This window comes from Schizosaccharomyces octosporus (genome assembly GCF_000150505.1).
Source record: "Schizosaccharomyces octosporus yFS286 unplaced genomic scaffold supercont6.2, whole genome shotgun sequence".
NCBI classification, from domain to species: Eukaryota; Fungi; Ascomycota; class Schizosaccharomycetes; order Schizosaccharomycetales; family Schizosaccharomycetaceae; genus Schizosaccharomyces; species Schizosaccharomyces octosporus.
Genome location: NW_013185620.1, coordinates 2,223,169 through 2,243,762, shown reverse-complemented (window position 1 = coordinate 2,243,762; position 20,594 = coordinate 2,223,169). Strand labels below are relative to the sequence as shown.

Here is a 20,594-nt window from a genome sequence, read left to right as displayed (position 1 = left end):
AGTGCTTTCTCAAATTTTTCTTTTTGTTTGCAAGATAAAATATAAATTAGTATATTTATGTATTTAGTCTTACATTTTATAAATATGTCTTTTTAACTGAAGCTTCTCAAAATAGCTGTCTACAGTTTACCCTTGTTGCAACATTGATTTATTCATTTAATCAATATAAAGTACAGTATGCATTTTTTTTTTCCAAATTCCCAGGTTGCTCATAACGCAGAATACGCTAATAAAGTTAGGAAAAGCAAGTTAATGTTTGTGATTCAACCGTTACGTTTTCTGGATTAAATTCGCTAATCCGAATCAAGACATATTTCCTACTATTAACATACCAAGTAAAGCTTTTGAATCGGTGAATAATAATGTCAATGGTAGGCGGTTAATTTATACAGAATACTTATTAACTTGTGAAGCTTAGTACAAGCTATAGGTTTTATGCGGCATATCATTCAAATGTCGTTAATGTTCGAATTCACCAAGGTACAAAATAGGTTTACAGTCAATTCTGGTTCTAACTCTAACTCAGTATGTATACCGATACTTTTATGCACGGCTTTGATCTTATTATCCAATTTTGATGTGACGTTGCTTAATTCTTCTTTTCATGTGAACTTGGGTGTTTTAGTTGCTGCTATGTATCAAGGATTCTACTTATGTATTGATTTTATAGATGGATTACTGTATGCTCCTTCTCTCTATTTGTATTCAATTCTGTTACCGAAAGTGCTGTTTCAGCGTTGGTCTCAATCCACAGTCAATTCGACTGCTATCTTCTTGCATGTTGTTAGTTGGATCATGCAATTTATTGGTCATGGATTCTTTGAAAAGAAGAGACCTGCGCTTCTTGATAATCTTGTGCAGTCCATTTTTTTCGCACCCTTGTTTGCGTTTTTGGAAACGAGTCCTCTCTTCGGATATCATCCCGCGGTTACAAAGAACATCCGTGTTGCTACTAAGATTCAACAAAAAGAAGAGATTCATGGATCTAGTGGGAGCATTAAATCAGAGTGCTTGTTTGATGAATCGCTTCTGGAATCTCCTGCAGCTGAAGTGTTAAACGGTCGCACAGATATTACAGTCCGCCCTTTGTATCTCAGTGACATAAACAACGGTAAGGATTCGCTTTGTTTCTTTTATATACTTACTTTTTCTTTATAGAGTATTTGGATCTCCTTGATGTCTTGGTTACTGCTACTGTTCGTCCAAGCTTGGCTTCTTATCAAAAACGCTTTTTGGAATTACGAAAAGATACTCCTAATACTTATTATACTATAGTCGTTGAAGATAAAGAAACCCATAAAATAGTAAGAAAATGTTTGGCTTTCGATGAATATGTACTGACTCCATCTAGGTTGGAACAGCCACTCTGTTTGTGGAAAGGAAGCTCATACGTGGCAACGGAGATTGTGCACACGTAGAAGACGTTGTCGTTCATCCCGACTTCCAAAATCGCTCCATCGGCAAGCTTTTAATTCAAACCCTCACGAAGTTGGCATTCAGTATGAACTGCTACAAGCTAATTCTTGATTGCTCCGAGAGTAATGTTAAATTTTATGAAAAATGTGGTCTCAATCGCGCAGGTGCCGAGATGAAGATTTATAATGACACCATAAGAAAGGACATCTGATGATTATACTGTGCAGAAGCTCTTTGATGAGTCGAGTGATGGAGTGACGGTTTAAGACTACTCTAAAATATTATATAATTCAAAATTGATCATCATTTCACTATAAGTTAAAAGGTTTCACAGATAGGAATTATTGTAAGCGATCACTAGGTCAAGCAGCGTCTAGTCTGTGAGACGGTTGAGTAAGTAATCTATTTCTACCTTTTTAGTCATGGGAATCACGTATTCCTGAATATTGGTTAGTAAAAGGAACACAGGAAAAGACTACATACCTTGTATATGGAGACGACAGTATCAGCATTAATTTTATCGGTTGGCTTGGTAGGGTCTGCCGAATCACGACCATAAGTTAAAGCCTTATAATGAAGACGTTTTAAAACTCGTTCTTCTTGAACGGGGTCCACAATTTCGTTTACAATTCCTTCTGAATCACGAGCTTCAATCAGTTGTTTGTATTTCTCAGGATTAGCCAAGAATTTCGCTTCAGCAACAAACTTTCCATAGTGGATTCTTCTAGATAGGGATTGAAGGCATCGGATATCACTCACTGCTGTACTGCCATAATTGTCAGAGTCATTGCCTTTGGCGCAAATCTTTGGCAAGATTTCCTGCACATAGTAATCAAAGATTTCAGCATTTACATTCACATTGTTCTTATGTAGTGGAAATGCTCTCTTAAAACCGGGTAGGACGGGTTCAGGTAGATCAGATGTAAAAGGGTATTCTTCAGGACTGGCATAACGTCTTACAAGCGAATAGAGCTTTTCTTCTTCGTGTAAAAGAAATTCTAAGAAGCTTTTATCGGTGTGCTGCAAGTTCAAGCAACCTTCACTTCCTTTCTTGTAAACTTTCTCATTTACAGGAAACTGAGCACGCTCCAAAAAATCAAAAACTATAGTGTCTTCCTGACGGATTAATGCAGATCGGATATTTTCAAGCTTCAGCTTATCGTTTACCACACTCATTTCTAATCGATGTCTTTGTATGAAGCAAGTGCGTTTTTTTCAAAAGAAAGGACCCAGGACTACTTCAAATAATTTAGTTATTAGTAAAGAATTTTTACTTTTAAAGCCTTACTTTTATTGATATAACTTTTATTTTTGTTATATTATGATTCCAGGAAAGAGATGTTGGCAGGAAAGCTACTTATGTCAAAATTTGCAGGAAATAAATCTTTGTTCGTATAATTGTAAATTACATAATGAGAAGTACGATTCTATTTTATTAAGACTTTAATTCAAATAAGCTTGATTAGAAATTATAATCTTACACACTAAAATTGAGCTCAAAATTCAGTGTGATATTCTATGCATTATTGTGATTGCTCAATAGTAACTTTGTTTCGAAGTACAAGTGAAATTTTCTGCGCTTATGTTTTCACTTACGTGGAATGTTGAATCCCGATACATGAAGGACAAGGGATAGAAGGTTATAATCGAAAGTCTTTGCTTTTAGTCCTTCGAGAATCCAGAATTAGAGTGATATAAAATCTGCAGCTCACATGGGAATTAATCGATCGTTCCAAGGAGCATCTAACCCATCCTCACCTGGGTTCTTAATAGTAAAAGGCCTTTTGTCGTTTGTTCTCCATCCTTTGTATCTGATTCCTACAAGTTCTATTGGAATGCAATCAAGTGAAGGGATGTTTAAATCACCGGAGTAAATAATCCATTTTTCGTTTTCTTTGCAAGATGTGAAATGCAACGATTTTGAATAGAAAAGCATGTAGGGACTTTCTGGTTCCCTTCTTTCTTCTACCATCTCAATAAAAAAAGGAGATCCTGCTTCACGTTTTAATACTAAAGGGTTAAGTGGGTGATATATTAAAGCTTTCCGGTCTTTTGTATGCAATGTTAGATCGTCCTCGTACTCAATTCGCAGTAAATTCGTTCCTGAATACTCTCCGATGTACAAATGGGTACCATCATGATGAACCATGAAACCTATGTTCCTTGTTAATTCAAGTCTCGAATGCTGATCTATCACTTACCCTTAGTTTGAGGATCATAATTAACAGGAACATGAGCTTTAAATGACCAATATTTTGTATGCAATGTTTGTAACACAATTGATTCAGGGGGATTAATCGTGCGCTTTATTACTGAGCTGGATACAAACTTTTTTCCTGGAATTTGTAAGGCCAATAGTGCAACAATGAACCCCAAGATACGCATTTTTTTTCTTACAATACTGGTTCAATGTACTTGTTTGTTAAACAAATATAATCATCAAAGCCTTGAAGGGGTCCTAAAATCAACAAACGATAGTTCGTAGGAATGTAAACAAATGTACTCCACACAAAGCATGCTCACTTTAAAATCGTTAAAAAGAATCTAAATAAGATTTTAAATATTACTATCTAAACATATATATATATATATATTTATTTCGAATTGCATATAAAGTACCTAAATCACAAAAACCTTTATTAACCCCGTCTGAATAATTTTTAGTGAAGATCGAATTTCACTATCGTTTTCCTTTTAAACCTTAGCCTTCTTGGTATTATTTCGCTTCCAAGCATCGGCACGCTCCTTACGCTTCTTGCTGGGTTTCTTCTTCTTTGCTAGAGGATTTTCGCCAGGTTTGGCGTGATGGCCTTCTAAAGACAGATTCTCTTCAACTAAAGCGTTTCCTGCCTTCCCTATTAACTTCCGAGCTCTACCCTGCAAAGTACGACCCTTCTGGTTATTGGTTTTGGTTTTTGCAACCCGAGTAGGAGCACTAGGCTTAATAGATTTGGCTCTTGAAATACGTAAAGTTCTTCCTTCAGGCATTTGTTTTTCGTTCAACAACAGAGCTTTATCAACTGAAAGAGGTTCCTTAAATTGAATATAAGCAAATCCTTTTCCTAAATTTGTCTTGGGATCACGAATAATACGTACATACTCAATTTCGCCGCTCTGTCCGAAATAGCGCCATAATGGCTCTTCCTCTGCCTCAAAAGCCAAATTACCAACAAAAATGCAGCGTTTTACATCTCTAGCCATAGGATGGCTTACACTGTCAACACGAAGATGGCGATCCATAAAAAGGGTTGCATTTAATGATAATGCATTTCTTGCCGATGAAGCTTCATCATAAACTACATAAGCATTAACTGTATCGCGCTCAGCATGGAGTTTCTTCTCAAGAAAAGCAACCTTTCTAGGTAAAAATTCAGAAAAGGCCAAACTGCGGAACCTGATCGATTTGATCTGACCGAATTGACGGAAGTGCTTAGCGAAAGACTTGTATTCGTGCTATCATGTTGTTAGAAATAAAACCTTTCTCTATACTTGATTCATACCTTGTCTAACACAATTTTAGAGGGCAAGTTATTTACAAAAATAGTTTTTTCGGACTTTTGGAGCTCTTGCTGAATCTTCACCTCTTGTTGATGTTTCAAAGCCCTTTGTTCCAACCTTTCCTGTTCTGATTGTTTTTTCTGTTTCTCGGAACCTTGTTCTTTATCTTCATCAGATTGTTCCTTTTCGTCGGCACTATCTGCATCCTTTTCGATCGCTTCCTCTTCTTTTAGTTTATCAAAATAATCGGCTTCAAGATTTTCACTTTCCAAACCAGATTTTTTCTTCTTTCTGGATTGGCTCTTCTTCTCTTTTACATTGTTCTTTTCAACTTCAATCTCGGTTTCTTGTTCAGCATTCTCATCTACAGATTCATTTGTGCTTGGTAACGAAACCTTGGAGGGTTCTTTGGGAGCAGGACGCGAGAGCGGTTTCTACAAAGCTGTTAGTAGAGTTTAATAAAAATTTCCATACAGATTGCTTAAATAGATTGTCTAACGATGAATCTATATTCGCTGTACCGACGAATTTTTCTGCAAAACCAGCAGACGTGCCCTTCGATGAGTCTTCGCTCATTTTGATATATTTAATTTGGAAAACGAATTTCAACTCAAGAAGAATAGTTGTTTACTCAATAAACGACAATAATTCTGCTTTAGTGAAAAAGTTTCGAAAGTAGCAGTAAAAAAATTTAGGTGTGCTAAAGGAAGGTGGTTTAGGAAAGGCAAAATCACATGGTAATGTTTTCTACCCTAATTTTTGAAAAATCTAAAAGTAAATGCGAATATACAATGAGTATTATAAAAAATCTAGATGAGTTCTCTATCACACAATCAATAGCCGTGTACTATTTGGGAAAACGTATATATTGAATTAAAAGCAAATTATTAATTTATCTCCATTTTTGGAACATTAAAAATCAAAGGAAACTTGTTTTTGTTCACTCTGCCGCCGATTGCAAAAAGGTGAAAGGAGTAAAAGCGTAGCCTTCACCTTCAAAGTGTTTTGACATACCTTCCACCCAGTGTAGACGAAGACTGTGAAGCATGGCACTAGTACCTTCCATAGCCACCAAAACAAGGCATGTAACTATAAACCAAAATGCAAAGAGAATTACAATAAAGATGGAGCCTACAACTCCGGTCATTTGAAAAGCGTTAGCTAAAGTCATATTCCACAGAACAGTTGAAAGCTGGTTATGAGCAAGTGATAAAGCCCACAGACGAAGGTAACTGGCGGTATGGGAAATACAACCCAAGCAGAATTCAATGGTGTGGATGACCTGATGAATGACGATCTCACCAAAATCAAATCCTTCCTCTTGGGGTTCCTCGTTCTCAGTATTCAGCAAGGCTTCTTCGTCAATATTTTGTGGGTCATTTACTGATTGATAGCGGACATCCTGCTGGCTATGTTCTCGCCATAGGAAGTAAGGTTTGACACATAAGAGCCATGGAATGCAAATTAAAGAAGCAAGTACAAGAAGAATTTGTAATTGTTTCTGACCTCTAAAGAGAGGTTCTTCGATTTTTCCAGGTGATAAAAACATGAGGATAAGCATATTCAGTAAGCTAGGAGGCTGCCAATCATTGCCTTTCCAATCAACACTCCATTTATATATAATTGTGATGACAAGATATCCAAAAATTGCTTCCAAAAATATAAGAGATGGAAGGAAAACGGCATATATATCCAGTTTGCGTTTGAAAAATCGATAATTCGACAATGAAAGAAAAAGGCAATAAGTCATATGGATAACACCAATAACAACAGAAACTTTCATTTTATAAGAATTCATAAACAGAAGATTATTGTCTGCACTATGCCAAGCAGGATCAATACCTATGGGATATGTGCCGGTTTGAATAGCTCTGGCATTGGTATCTTCACTCTTTACAGGCCATGCCCAACGGGAAGTGAAGAGAGACATTGGCTTACTGAATAGATCGTTATAAATGAAACCGACATACATAGAGAATAGACCCATCAAAAGTACCATATAACGGCCATAAAAAATCATACCTAATATTTCATCCATATCCTTCTTGGTTGCCAATTTTTTTTCGTGCATTATAAACATTAAAGCCACGGCAGCCATTATTGCTCCATGACCTAAGTCACCAAACATGATAGCAAATAAGAAAGGAAATGTGACGATAGCAACTATTCCATGATTTACCTCGCGATAAGTAGCCACACCATATGAATCAATAAGTGATTGAAAAGCTTCAGTGAATTTATTGACTCGGAAATAGGTAGGGGGTGTCTCCTTAGTGCGGATGATATTTAAAATAGATGGTGCTTGAGAATCCACCAAATCGGACACATCACGGAGTGTCTTTTGCACCAAAGGAAGGTTAGCTGTCGGGCACCATCCTTCGGCGATTAGACATTTATGGTTTTGATCATAACTAAATAAATTCATAGCCTGGTAAACAGCTTTATCTTTATGCAGAATTGATTCCCAGGAAGAGATATGCTCTGCAATGAAAGCAAGCTCTGTATATAGAGCAGATCGGGTGTTTTCCAAAACGGCGAAAATGTCACTAATATTTCCGTTTACTTGCTGAACTTGTCCTGTGCGGATGGAAGAATCTTCGTCAACGGAGAACAGAGTAGCGCCTAAGCTTTCTGAAATTCTACGTATTCTCGAAAGGATTTGAGTACCGTGGGCAAAAACTAAAAACACTGTTTTTTCTTCGACATCTTCATTTTCACGAATGACAGATTCATCGGCACGTGTTTGATAGATATATAGGTTTCCACGTAGAGTACGCCATAGAATTCGTTCTAAAAACTGAAACTTTACAGATGGGATAATACCGGTAACAAAATCGAGTGAAATAGAAGTCCTTGCATTAGTATCTTCGCTGTTAAAAGATCCTGTAGTGCCAAGTTCTAAAGCGTTTTCAATAAGAGGTGCAGTAGCATCGTCTTCTCCGGCTAAAACGGATCCGTTGTCAGTATTGATATCAAAATGATTATGGGCATTAGTGCTTTTTGCAAAAAACGCATCAACTTTAGACAAGACATTCGAATATTCCAGTTGTTGAAGATAGTTTGCATTTAGACTGCGACTTGACTCCACTAGCTGTCGAACGCGAACTTCCAATCGAGATATCTTGTCAATTATGTCCTCGATTGTAATCGTCTCTAGAGTAATCTCATAGTTTGTCGTATGATAATGATCTGGAATTTCGATGCTGTTTAGAGCTATTTCTGAATGAAGATAACGTAGTTGACGTTCAGCTTCATCTAAAAGTCGAATCTCTCGAACAAAAGACCTATGGAATGCGACAACATCTCTATTTAGCTATTTCATTGTTAGAGGATTTATTTTCCATGAATGCTTACATCTTTAAAATGAATAGTTGACAATTCCCCCAATGCCAACATTACAGGCCTGACGGACTCTGTTGGCAGGTATAACTGCACCAAAGAGACGTCCTCCGATCCTAAATACGATTGTTAGTCTTAAACACTGGCTGCAGAAGCTATATTCCACTTACTATACAGTGAGTGTGACATGTCGAGGATGAGTGTGCTTAGGCTGGGAATGCCTGACGAGTATAACAAAAAACGACTAAACCCTCCTAAAGGAAAACTGGAATATTCCATAATTTATAAATTAAAATTGAATTGTATACTTAAAATTTCAATTGAAGAGAATTCAAAATCAAATATATCCAGTTCTAGTCATTGTAGTAACATATACAGAAAACCACTGGATTTTTTTGCTTGGGCTAATAGTAATAAATAGTTAATCTAAATTAAATTTACAAGAAATTCGTGAATCTAACGCTCGTATCAACTTAAAAGAAATCGTACAAAGATAGTAAACAAAAGGACAATGTAGCAGATGAAAAAAGCGTTGGCAATAATAGAGCTTGTTAAGCTCATTTCTTTATCCTTCCTCCATTGTGAGTGATTTTTTTTTTCGGTTGCGCGTCTAACTGAGATCCTTATGTTTATGTTCACTGGAATTTTTTCCTTTTACTTCTTCATTTATTGTAGCACGAAAGCAAAAGCAACGATTATATTAATATTGGGGATTTGAGAATAATGTATAGACTACAAGCAATGACTTCCTATATTGACTTGCCCATATATCATCTTCCTATAACAAAAACAATGCAGTGAGAGATTGCATTAGTAAATTTCCCACTCAGTTATTCTTAAAAATAGTAAATTTTAACTAAGAAATTCATAAATTGCCTGAACAAATTACTACTAATATATATAATATATATTTTTATTTTTGTTTGCTTTGTTTACTAAATGTTACTTCAATGCACAATCAAGGTAACAAACGAGCATTTGTTTTAGCAGTAAAAACGACTCGAAGTACGAAACCTTCGAATGTTGTGAATGCTGTGTGATCGAATATGGTTTTAACCCCAAACAGTTCATATGTGCTAAATCATTCCATTTTGCAAAGTAGTAAAGAGCCGGTGTATGATGGCGGGGAATTTGATGAATCCCATAATGTACGATTAATCAGAAAGACGTTAAGGCATTTTTAACTAATGGTATACTTAGAGGTATTTACTTTTAAAAGCAAAGAAAGAGGCATTAGAAAGAAAAGTTCACTATCAAACGACATACGCCAAAGCCTTGGATATATTAGGTGACAGGAGAAAGGAAATAAATGATATCGAAGGTTTGCTTGTAGATTTCGAAGATTCCAAAAAAGTTTTAGAAGAAACACAAGAGAAATGGCAGGTTGCTGAAATAAATCGGTTGTCGAAACTCGTGAGTACACTTACGCAAGGGGCATTGACTGTAGAACAGGAAAGCAGAAAGTCATCCATTCCGACTGAAATACAAACCATTCTACAAAATTCCGTAGAAGAAATACATTTGCAATTGGAAAGACTTGGTTTATTAGAGGATCCAAGCCCTTCTTCAGATATGTCTATATCCTCCATCATTGAAACTCTTCACCGAATTAGCAAATCACTCGATGCGATACCATCAAATTTGAAGTTTAATGAGATTCATAGACCATCACGTATCTCTAACACCTCTTTGGATAAAGAGGTGTTGGCGAACATACTCTTGGATTGGCAAAAATTGAGTGCCGAGCAAAATACATATTTGCGAGTCATTAGCAATTCCGGAAACATCCCTCCTGACTGTTTGCTTCAACTACGACAATACTTTTTTCGCAGCGAGTTGCTTTCTGAGAAACTATCTAATATCTATTCTCTTGAAGGTGAGGCAGACAATAATCTTTTATAAGATAAGCAACTTTCTCCGATTCCAAATGTCCGTTCTCATTTATTCGTTTGCTCTTGATTTACTTCCCTGAAAGCTGGGTTGTACTTGAATCTTTTCGCTCCTGAGCGCAAAAGCGCTCCATTCTTTATTTTTTTATCTCTTGGCTTGTTGTTATAATTATTATTAAAACTTTTTGGGTGTTTAGTGGTTTATAAATTTGCTTCATTTCAAATAAAACTTCGATTTTGACATTCAAGATTTTGCTGTAGTACTGACAGGTAAAAAATATTATCTCATCCTTATGTTTAGAAAGCATGAATATTTCTCCTTCGTTTTCAAAATTAATGCAAATATCAATATCAATTTTTCATATTTCAATTTGTTTATTTCTGATGGAACAGTAGGCTACGCAAAAACATTTTTCGCAATTTAGCGATACCTAAAGCACTAGCCCTACCACCTAAACAATGTACCAAGGAATCCCAATTTTCACTACGATTGTTGTATATTACTGAAATTTTTGAGAATAAAGGATTTTGCGCCTAGAAAATAGCGCAGGATTGTCTTTTGTGTGTATGATTCTAGGTTAATCGTGTTCTACTCAGTTTTTGAGTTTGCTGCTTAACCCAAGCGTTATACTATATGAGAGCGGTTGACTCCGTCCTTCAATTCGGAGAAGGATAAAAATTGATCTCTATTTTGCTTTAAGTAGACGAAAGTTTTGAATGATAACTTGGAAGAATGCCAATCCGTCAGGCAAGAAAAGGTATATAATAAGTCATCTGCAGTGTAAGCTGCAAATGCAAGGAGACATAATTACATACATTTGTTTGAAGTTCCTTTTAAAACTAACAGCAACTAGTTTCTTCCAAGTCACTTCCCACATATGTAAACTCTAGTACTACTAGCTTGGCCAACAAAGATGAAACCAACATATCTGAGTATATGAAGCTTCGTTTGCTTCAGCCACCATCGAAAGTTTTATATTCTCTAGAAAATACTGTATCTTTATATAGGCGTTGCGAAAATATACGGAAACGCTTACTGATGATACCAAACCTCAAATATATTCTGGATTATATACATTCAATCGCGGAAGTTACTCCTTTCAAAGTTTTGCATATTGATGGGATCTCTTACGATGACCCTGTAACTGAAATATGGCTGTTTTGCCGTTTTGGCTATCCTCTTTGCGCTTTATATAATTTGGTTTCTCCTGACCAACCCATAAATGTGAATTCCTCTGTTACTTTGGAAAACAGAAATGCCTGTAAAGCAGAACTTTACAGATTTTTGTTAATGTGCAAAAAGAATCTTAGGTTCGGGGATAATGTTCTCTTTTCTATCTCTGAGATTTTCAGTGATTCTACGTCCTCATTAATTAAAGCATTGAAAACTGTTGAAACTTTGCTTGACAAATACGAAAATTCGCCGGCTGGTCATCAATTGAAAGTAGTCAAAGAATCCTCGCCAGGTATGCTTCATTTTCTTATAGAAACTGGTCAAAGAGTTCTTGCAGAAATCTATGAGACAGAATTAAAATATATCCAAGACCTGGAGTACTTGTCTGATTTTATGACTACTTTACAGCAACGTAAAATATTATCTCTGGAAACGGTACTTAAAATATTTACGAATCTAAACGAAATACTTGATTTTCAAAGGAGATTTTTAGTTGGACTAGAAATGAATTTGTCTCTACCACCTCACGACCAACGTATAGGTGCTTTATTCCTTGCTTTGGAGGAGCGTTTTTCAGTCTACCAAGTATTTTGCCTGAATTATCCAACCGCCCAACAGCTGATCATTGATAATCAAGGACAGCTTACTGAGTTAGGCTATCTTTTGGAGCCTTGTTACGAGTTTCCTGCGTTGCTAATCAAACCCATTCAACGAATCTGTAAATATCCGCTCCTTTTATCTCAATTAATTAAAAACACTCCTCATGATTATCCTTATAATGAAGAGTTAAGACAAGGAATGGCATGCGTTGTTCGTATAGCTAACAAAGTGAACGAAACCAGACGTATTCATGAAAATAAGTCTGCGCTAAATGAGCTCGAACAACGTGTTATTGATTGGAAAGGCTATTCTTTATCATTTTTTGGACAGCTTTTGCTTTGGGATGTTGTTAACGTCTCTAAAGCCGATATTGAACGAGAGTACTATGTCTATCTTTTTGAAAAAATACTTTTGTGTTGCAAAGAATTATCCCCTCTAAAAAAGCAAGCACGCAGTATTAGCATAAATAAAAAGCCCAAGAGGATGGATACTCTTCAACTGAAAGGAAGAATTTTGGTTTCCAATATTACTGCCGTTGTGCCAAATACTAGTGCCGACCCATATGCTCTTCATGTATTTTGGAGAGGTGACCCGCATAATGAGTCATTTGTTTTAAAATTAAGAAATGAAGAGACTCATAGGCTGTGGCTTTCAACTTTAAGAAGACTGATAAAGAAAAAAGAGAATCCGCCCAAAGATGTTCGAAATGCATCATCTTCATCTCTTGGCTATCATAGCTCGGATGGTATTAATCCTTTAAAGGCTGGTAGCCCTTTGAAACCCTATTTGATGCGGACACATTCGCTTGACGATGCTTTTAACCAAACGTTAAGCTTCTCAGACCCGATATCTAATCCTACTCCATTTTCTAAAAACGGGATTTCTCAAGATCATAGAACTAGCCCTGATAAGTTTGACTATCCTGATTTACGCCTGAATGGTGTAGATTTGACCAGGTCCATTTCAAGAAACTCACAAGGAGCGACAGAATTTATTGGTAACGATTCATCATCCGTTGTATCTAATCCGTCGGGAGCGAGCCAAACTTCTCATCTAAGCCAGGTGAATTCCCTTTTAAGTGATTATAATTATAGCCGCTCGAATATTTCCAGACAGCATTCACAAATTGAGGATTCCGAATCTGGAATGTTGGAAGATTTGCCTGATTTTTCTAAAACTCGAGAAAGTGATAATTCCAGTAATCGACTATCTTATAGTGATGGATACAATCCTCAAAGGAGTGAATCTATGACTTCAGATGCACCCGCTGTGGAACGAAGTGATTCTGTCATGATCCGTTCGCAGCTTCATGATGTTAGCTTCGCCCTGGTTGTTTCACGAAATATTAGTTACGGCGAATTGTTGAGCAAAGTAGAACATAAGATAAGATTATGTGGATTTACGAAGGATAATGATTCATTAAGGGTTCGGTTAAAGTATATAGATGAAGATGGTGACTTTATTACGATTACTTCCGATGAGGATGTTCTAATGGCGTTTGAGACATGTACTTATGAAATTTTAGATCCTAAACATAACAGGGGCATGGACAGTACAACCTTGCACGTTGTTTATTACTAAGCTTTGCTAATGACTAGATTGCATATCATTGATATTATTTATATAGAAGAATTTAGCATACAATACAATAAAAGTTTCAAAGTATTTTGGGTGAAACTATCAGTGAAAATAAGAAGCATTCGGTTTTACGCTTGTATACATAAAAGGGTAGATTAAAAAAAAAAGACTAAACACGAATAGGAGCATTACCACGGTTGACTAAACACATTTTGTGCAAATGATCCCTCTTCTTAAAACAGGTACTGGTGGTATCAAGAATAGCAAGGATTTCTCTTGCAAGTCTTTCTGAGAGACGTTTTGAATTATGCGACTTAGATGAATCCAAAAGCCATTTGATGGCTATTCTTCTTCTTTGCTTCTCTTTCAAGGGAATAGGAAATTCAACGCCCTTGTTGAATCGTTTGGCTGTAATCTAGTTGTGTGTCAATAAGCGGAATAAAACAAAAAAAGAAACACGCATCGTGATTTCTCAGTACGACTTACCAATTTCATAATGGGTGAGATATCAGCCAATGCTTGCCTCAGCAAAGTCACCGGGTTCTTTCCTTTTTCCTTTTGGATTATGGTCAGGGCAGTAGCTACAATTTTTTCTGCCTTGGTTTTTTTTCCGTCCCGCATAATCATATTAACTAGATGTTGCACAGCTGGGTCTACTTGAAAAGGTCGATTAATAATTTCGTCCACTGACTTTGGCGAGTTTGACCAGACATTCTCCAAAAAATTTTCTTCAATTTTTTCTTCTTTAGGCTCTGTTATTGAAGTATCGTTCGTCTTGGTTGATTCACCAACCGCTTCCTGTAATTGAGCAAGGAGATTTTCTAAACCAGGACTGTTCCATTCTTCGCCATTTACTGCAGAAGATGTGTCCTTATTTCTTTGAAAACTTAAGTTTTGGAATGACCGTAAATGATCACAAACCCTGGATTTTGAATATGTAGTTGACTTCGTTCTTAAACCTTGAAATAAAGGGAGTTTGACAGCCTTCAATACATTCACTCTAACATTAAACATTTTTTTTATTATCCTCTTAAAGACCCACTTTAAATAAGTACTTCCTTTTCTTTACCGAAGAAAGAACCAGGTCTCTTTACATGTGAGTTGGGTGTTCAAGTTCTAACAAATTATTTCCACCAGATATATAATACTAAGCTAACAATTGCAATATAAAGGAGGGAAATCACGATTGCAAATATGATTTATTTGAATTCAATTTTAAATAATTTACATAATGTAAATTCAGAAAACTCTTCAATGGATGATTCGTGACTTCTGTATCGTTTGTTTTACATGCTATGATTTATAACAACGAAAACACATTTTAAAGCTTAAATCAAATTTTAATTTATAATATCTATTTTCAAAAATGAGGTTCAAACATTTCATTAAGTAATAGTCAGTCGTAAAACGGGCATGATGATCAAAAGTGAAGAGATATTTACAGAGAACACGGGCTTCAACTTGAAGAAACCATAGTTGACCTTTTTTGATATTCCTGCAATGCGACATCTATTGATGAAAGGATCGACGAAACCAACTGAATTGTTTTCATTAGCGGCTGTAAGACATTGGGACAAATTATACCATACCTGATAAATATATGTTGGATCAACATTTCGCTTTTTTGCCTGAGAAACAATGGCATCTACACGGACTTTAGAATTTAATAATGCTTGTTGTAAAGGGGCCATGACTTTTTTATCAGAATAGTTTGGACTAAACAAGGCACTCCAAAACTGATGTAGAAATTCAACGCTAACAGTATGACACATTGATACCTCTTCTCTTATATCTTTCGGGACATTCATATCTGTACCATGAGTCTCAAACTCATGCTTTTCTCTCATAGCATGCGTGAGCTGTTGAGCAGCTTCTGCCAAAGCATTTACGTCGCGATCAGTATTATCCAATTCCACAGATTCCTCCTGGTAAAGGCCTTGTAATACTTCAAGAGAAGGAAGAGGTTCCTCCGTCGATTGCTTTGAGGAAGGGGCAAAATTTTTTTCTAAGAATTGATCCTGTTCTTGGATATTTAGAATAACTTTAGGATCTTTGGGATCTTCTTCTAGATCATGGAAACCAGACTCTTGCAAGTATTGATGTTCAGTTTCTGTTTTTAAACGCTTCGAACTGCTAATGCAGAGTTAGAATTGCCTTTCTACCGTTTCCTTACCCAAGGCTTTTTTCCAAAAGTCTTTCCGACAATTGGTTTATATTTTTCATAAAAGGAATGGCTTCCTTGTCTATACGCATGGTAACATCTGGTCGTAACTCGGCGAGTACACTCGCATTTTGTATGTTTCCTTCAATATCCAGTACATGAGAAGGAGGAGGTTCGTCCTTCCTAGTTGGATTTTCTAAACCAGGCGTCAGTACGATAAAAAATTAAAAATTTATGATTAAAATACCCTCATCAACATCTAAATACTGATCCATAATGTCATCATAAGGATCCATAGGTGTAATCCGGTCTCCACGAAATTTTTTACATAGTTTCGATAGAAAAAATCTACTCCAAAACTCTCCTTCAGCTAATGGAGGGACATGCTTGTCATAAACTTTTCGAAGTTGTGGATGCTGTTCAAACATATCATGAATCTGCTGGCGGGTCAATGAGACTTTCATTTGATTATCCACTGTTTTTGGTTTTATTGAAGATAAAACATTGTAGGGGCCCTTTTGTTGTGATCTTTCCACGGCATGAGCGCGTAACAAATGCAATCGAGTAGACCAAAATTGCTCGTTACTCAAGTGGCCTTTCATAACAGCTTCTTTAAATGTATGAAACATCTCACCGTTATTAGTTAAAAGTGATTCTTGGAGATCAATATCCTCCATCAGGTTCTTCTCATTCAAGGATTCCACTCCAAATGATTTTGCTTCCGAGACTGTATTGTCCCGTTGCCTTGTAATCGCTTTCTGAAGTTCAGCTGTAATCATTTCACAGTTTTGACGAGCATTATTTAAGCCTGTGAAACTAAAAACCAAGGGCGTAGGCTCTTCACCTTTATTCATAATAATAAAAACACGAACCATTATCTTTGCAGATGATGCCGGCGTCATTTGCAAATCTTTGTATTTGTAAGCATTTAAGGCAGTAAACTACAATTATTCTTACTCGCTATTGCATCAAAAGAAATATCCATTGTTGGATTCGTCTTTCCTTCGGCTATCCATTTCAACCTAGTATCCACCGATAAAACACCTATTTATTAGCTTAATTAAGTAAACTTGGTTTTTACCTAATTTCTTTTTGAAATAAGCAAATGTCTCCACGCGATCCCCCATTTTCAAAAATGGTAGTAGAGAATGGAGATTTGGCGGCTTGCTATGCTTTACTGACCAAATGAGGGTTGATTTATCAAACAGAAATGGATGCTTTTGGAAATTCTTTTCAGTTTTAAGAAAACTGGTTTTCTGTTATCTTAGTACGTCGGCAGTTATATCTCACTTTATAAATTTCCTATTAGTCGTATTGTATTTTACTATTACTGAAATGCAAAGGTCCTTACAACTAATAAAAAATCGTTAATAAATTAATATGTTATAACAAAGCTAAAGATTGTCATCAGACAAGAGAAAACAGACACAATGCCAATCCTATTATCAAACACAAAAATAAAATAAGAAAGTAGCATAACAGAACGGTGCTCTAGAAAAAGCTATACTTCAACTATCCACAAGGTTATAGAGGATTGTTTTGAAGAGAAGGAAAGAAAGGGAGACAGAGGACGCCTGAGTGAGCAACTTCATGCAAAACAAAAAAAAAAAAAAACACAAACGTACAAGTCCCCGCTTGTCACAGTTTAATATCTACTTTAAGGAAACTCAGTTAAACCTGCTACTGTTGAAGCATCCGATTGCTGATCCGAAAAGTTAGGAGAATGGACAAGGGAATCAACAGCATCCGGTTTGCTTTTCTTTTCATTTGTCTCTCTAGAACTGGCATCTTTCCCTTGTCTCCGTTTCGATGATCTAGTAGGCACTCGCTTTTCCTGGCGGGATTCCGAAGGCTCTGGAGCAGCAACATATGGAATAAAAAAATGAGGATAGACCATTTCCATTGCCTGAAAGCAAGCCTGCAACCTCAAAAGGTTTTGTTTGGATATGGCCTCTGTATGCATAGATATATGAGCTTTCTTACGGAGAAAAATTGAATTCTTATCCACAAGTTCGACAATCTTCTGAATCATAGAAGATCTTTCATTTGGGGTAGCATTGGAATTCATGATCTTGTCAACGGAAGCATCCAAGGTCATTTGCATTTCTAACAGAGTAATTAGCACATGTGTTTAGAGTGATACATCGGCTATCTATCACAATTTACTACATACCCTTTATTTTTCCTTCTAAGCAATGGATCTTACTAAAATCCGAAGACAAATCACTCGGAGTTGCATCCAGCACTAAGATAAAAGTGAGAAAATAGAACAGAAATAAATGTTTATACCATCGGCTAGTTCTAGTAGCAGATTCATGCCAACTTCTTGTGTATTTTCTTCCGGCATTCGCTATAGCTTGTATTGCCCCTATCAGAATTATAAAAACATCAAGATCTTTCTTTTTATATGTTTATAAGTTTCATAAATAACAGAATACCCGAAAAAAGCTTCTACGGAGTCCTAGAGTCCCTTTGTTTTTTTCCCTTGTAAAGTCGTTTTGAGTCGTTAAAATCTGCTAGTAATCAATCTTTGCAGCAATAAATCCTACTATATTATATACAATGAGCTAACTCGACTACCCTTTCACAGCTTGCGAAGCGAGCGTTTGTAAAAGTGAAGTACGTATGGAGTGTGCTGTTTCGAAGTTTGACATGCTTGATGTGGATTTGGTACCACTTTTTTTTTTTTTTTATTTATTTCACTAATTAATTGTATTTAAAAGTTTGACTAACCTGGCCTATATGTCTCCAGTCTTCGAAACATAAGTCTTTGGATGACAATTTATTCAGTTAAGGGAAGTTCACAGATTGAGATTTAAAAAAATTATAGCGATATAGATGTTGTTTTATTAGCTATTTAGATCTTTACTGAGACCTTCAGGTTTTAACAAGGTTTTTACTCTTACTCTGTGTCTATGGAAGCTCACCGAGTGTCTTTCTTTACCTTTAACCTTTTCTAGAAGTATTAGTGATTATATCCAGGACATGGAAAGATTTTACTAACTAGGTCAGCACACTTGTAACGGTAAATATTGGTTTCCATGCCTTTGGTCGATTGTAGATAATGAACTTATATACGTGCTTTCTTCTCTATTAACTATTTCTTGGGCTTTTTTCTCCACAAAATTCCACTCCAGTGGATGTTTTTATTCCTTACTTGATCGCGTACGTTGACTTTCATTTCGCCATCTACTTTTATATAAACTGTTAATGCATGTATTATTACATCAAAATCGACTGTGAAAGCCCGGTTCAAGATATTTTCTCATTAAAAACAAAATTTAAATCCAAAAAACATACCAAGTGGTCTCTAAAAAAACACGCAGACTTTCGCTTGGAAGAAATATCAGTTATTTCTATGGATTACCAGCAAGCTCATGTCCCAAAGGTAGAAGAAATAAGTCTGGGGCATGGGATTATTCATCTTTATAGAGAAATTCCAGATATGTCTAGTGAATTCCGTGCACCTGGACTTCTTCTTGCTATCTTAGCTATCCCCTTGTATATGTCCCCTTCAGACATATTAGGATTCTTAGGAGAAAGGAATTGTAGTTCCATAAGTCAGATTCGCTTACTGAGGACGAAAGTACCTAATCGGATTCTTGCTCTATTGAAATTCATCGACCAGGCCAGCGTAATTCGTTTTTTCTCAGAATACAACGGGAAACCATTTAGTCAAATAGAACCTGAGACTTGTCATGTCGTTCATATCGATGGTATCCAAGTGGACAATCCTTCCAGTTCCTCTACCCCTTTACTGAATAGTACTTCAAAGACATCGGGTTTCTCACGAACCTTGGCACCGCCAACACCTTCTCTTGTGGAGTTGCCTATGTGTGTGGTATGTCTAGAAAGAATGGATTCATCCGTCACTGGGTTGATTACGATTGCTTGTCAGCATACCTTTCATTGCCAATGTTTACAAAAGTGGGGGAATTCTTCTTGTCCTGTTTGTAGGTACACCCAGAAAGAAGACACACATCGTTATTCTGGGAAATGTTCATCCTGTTCTTGTGTAGAAGATTTGTGGATGTGTCTTATCTGTGGTACTGTTGGCTGCGGCAGATATCATGACGCTCACGCAAAGCAACATTATGTTGAAACCAATCATTGCTATGCTATGAATTTGGAAAGCCAACGTGTATGGGATTATGCTGGTGATCGCTATGTTCACCGCTTACTACAATCTGAACTGGATGGTAAAGTGGTTGAACTCTCTAATGAGAAATCGACAGATGGAAATTCTGCTTTTGATCAATCGAACTTAAAAGTCCGTGAGAAAATGGGGCTCGAATATACTCAAATCTTAACTTCACAGCTGGAATCTCAGCGTATATTTTATGAGTCACAATTATCTTCGATGACTGAAAAGCTTAATCGTGCAAATGAAGATATTACATTAAAGTCCAAGATAGCCACCGCTTCTTCGAACGCTAATAATGAACTGCGTTCACGGATAGACATTGCGGAAAGCAATTTGAAAAAGAAAAATGACAAGATACAAAAACTATCTACAGAAGTCATGCAATGGAAGCGTGATTACAGCGAAGAAAAAAGTATAAACGAGAATCTATTAGTACGAATTCAGTCTCTAGAAACTAGACATAACAAGAAAAATGAAGAAATCGTCAGCATGCAACAGCAAATTAATGATTTATCCGAACAATTGAGGGATGTAATGTTTACAATATCTGCGTCACAAGAGCTCCAAAAAGTTAGCGATCCTGAAGACATTAAGAACGCGACTGTCGTTGTTCCAAATGCAACAACTACAAGTTCATCATCATCGAAAACAAGAAAAAAGAAAAAGAAAAAGCCTATGGCCTCAATATCAACGAATTCATCCTAGAGAGATCTCGTTTCACGTCTTCTACATTGGAATCTTACCTATTTCTAGAAGTTCTTAGTAGGCTTCTTGTATATTACTAGAATGTTTATG

At 36.3% G+C, this 20,594-nt stretch overlaps 11 protein-coding genes across 11 annotated transcripts; 4 read left to right on the top strand and 7 right to left on the bottom strand.

The window, feature by feature from the left end:
• Positions 1-688: 688 nt before the first annotated feature.
• SOCG_00439 (chorismate mutase) lies at positions 689-2,811 on the bottom strand. The gene is made up of 3 exons (XM_013162859.1): positions 2,705-2,811; positions 1,900-2,651; positions 689-1,855 (listed from the first exon to the last, which is right to left on the bottom strand). The coding sequence occupies exons 2-3, from the start codon at positions 2,590-2,592 to the stop codon at positions 1,790-1,792; spliced, it is 759 nt and encodes a 252-aa protein (XP_013018313.1). The 5' UTR covers positions 2,593-2,651; positions 2,705-2,811; the 3' UTR covers positions 689-1,789.
• Positions 796-1,418, top strand: SOCG_00440 (DUF962 family protein; the record flags this gene model as incomplete). The annotated part of the gene is made up of 3 exons (XM_013162860.1): positions 796-1,111; positions 1,159-1,304; positions 1,362-1,418. The coding sequence occupies 3 exons, from the start codon at positions 796-798 to the stop codon at positions 1,416-1,418; spliced, it is 519 nt and encodes a 172-aa protein (XP_013018314.1).
• Positions 2,785-3,930, bottom strand: SOCG_00438 (uncharacterized protein). Its single transcript, XM_013162858.1, has 2 exons — positions 3,618-3,930; positions 2,785-3,570 (listed from the first exon to the last, which is right to left on the bottom strand). The coding sequence occupies exons 1-2, from the start codon at positions 3,799-3,801 to the stop codon at positions 3,125-3,127; spliced, it is 630 nt and encodes a 209-aa protein (XP_013018312.1). The 5' UTR covers positions 3,802-3,930; the 3' UTR covers positions 2,785-3,124.
• Positions 3,909-5,683, bottom strand: SOCG_00437 (RNA-binding protein Nop12). The gene is made up of 3 exons (XM_013162857.1): positions 5,389-5,683; positions 4,917-5,348; positions 3,909-4,869 (listed from the first exon to the last, which is right to left on the bottom strand). Exons 1-3 carry the CDS (start codon positions 5,488-5,490, stop codon positions 4,111-4,113), a joined length of 1,293 nt encoding a protein of 430 aa, XP_013018311.1. The 5' UTR covers positions 5,491-5,683; the 3' UTR covers positions 3,909-4,110.
• A 10-nt stretch (positions 5,684-5,693) lies between these two features.
• On the bottom strand, positions 5,694-9,117 carry SOCG_00436 (V-type ATPase V0 subunit A). The gene is made up of 3 exons (XM_013162856.1): positions 8,424-9,117; positions 8,269-8,369; positions 5,694-8,227 (listed from the first exon to the last, which is right to left on the bottom strand). Exons 1-3 carry the CDS (start codon positions 8,530-8,532, stop codon positions 5,855-5,857), a joined length of 2,583 nt encoding a protein of 860 aa, XP_013018310.1. The 5' UTR covers positions 8,533-9,117; the 3' UTR covers positions 5,694-5,854.
• Positions 9,118-9,260: 143 nt separating this feature from the next.
• SOCG_00435 (uncharacterized protein) lies at positions 9,261-10,429 on the top strand. Its single transcript, XM_013162855.1, has 2 exons — positions 9,261-9,401; positions 9,454-10,429. Exons 1-2 carry the CDS (start codon positions 9,300-9,302, stop codon positions 10,153-10,155), a joined length of 804 nt encoding a protein of 267 aa, XP_013018309.1. The 5' UTR covers positions 9,261-9,299; the 3' UTR covers positions 10,156-10,429.
• A 186-nt stretch (positions 10,430-10,615) lies between these two features.
• SOCG_00434 (RhoGEF Scd1) lies at positions 10,616-13,603 on the top strand. Its single transcript, XM_013162854.1, has 2 exons — positions 10,616-10,900; positions 10,997-13,603. Exons 1-2 carry the CDS (start codon positions 10,876-10,878, stop codon positions 13,495-13,497), a joined length of 2,526 nt encoding a protein of 841 aa, XP_013018308.1. The 5' UTR covers positions 10,616-10,875; the 3' UTR covers positions 13,498-13,603.
• Positions 13,464-14,627, bottom strand: SOCG_00433 (ribosomal protein subunit S7). Its single transcript, XM_013162853.1, has 2 exons — positions 13,981-14,627; positions 13,464-13,909 (listed from the first exon to the last, which is right to left on the bottom strand). Exons 1-2 carry the CDS (start codon positions 14,506-14,508, stop codon positions 13,664-13,666), a joined length of 774 nt encoding a protein of 257 aa, XP_013018307.1. The 5' UTR covers positions 14,509-14,627; the 3' UTR covers positions 13,464-13,663.
• A 171-nt stretch (positions 14,628-14,798) lies between these two features.
• On the bottom strand, positions 14,799-16,954 carry SOCG_00432 (transcription factor TFIIH complex subunit Tfb1). The gene is made up of 6 exons (XM_013162852.1): positions 16,737-16,954; positions 16,613-16,699; positions 15,903-16,565; positions 15,668-15,851; positions 15,084-15,627; positions 14,799-15,031 (listed from the first exon to the last, which is right to left on the bottom strand). Exons 1-6 carry the CDS (start codon positions 16,780-16,782, stop codon positions 14,951-14,953), a joined length of 1,605 nt encoding a protein of 534 aa, XP_013018306.1. The 5' UTR covers positions 16,783-16,954; the 3' UTR covers positions 14,799-14,950.
• On the bottom strand, positions 16,889-18,277 carry SOCG_00431 (uncharacterized protein). The gene is made up of 3 exons (XM_013162851.1): positions 17,945-18,277; positions 17,829-17,900; positions 16,889-17,761 (listed from the first exon to the last, which is right to left on the bottom strand). Exons 1-3 carry the CDS (start codon positions 18,000-18,002, stop codon positions 17,313-17,315), a joined length of 579 nt encoding a protein of 192 aa, XP_013018305.1. The 5' UTR covers positions 18,003-18,277; the 3' UTR covers positions 16,889-17,312.
• Positions 18,278-18,869: 592 nt separating this feature from the next.
• Positions 18,870-20,504, top strand: SOCG_00430 (ubiquitin-protein ligase E3; the record flags this gene model as incomplete). Its single annotated transcript, XM_013162850.1, has 1 exon — positions 18,870-20,504. The coding sequence occupies one exon, from the start codon at positions 18,870-18,872 to the stop codon at positions 20,502-20,504; it is 1,635 nt and encodes a 544-aa protein (XP_013018304.1).
• Positions 20,505-20,594: the final 90 nt, after the last annotated feature.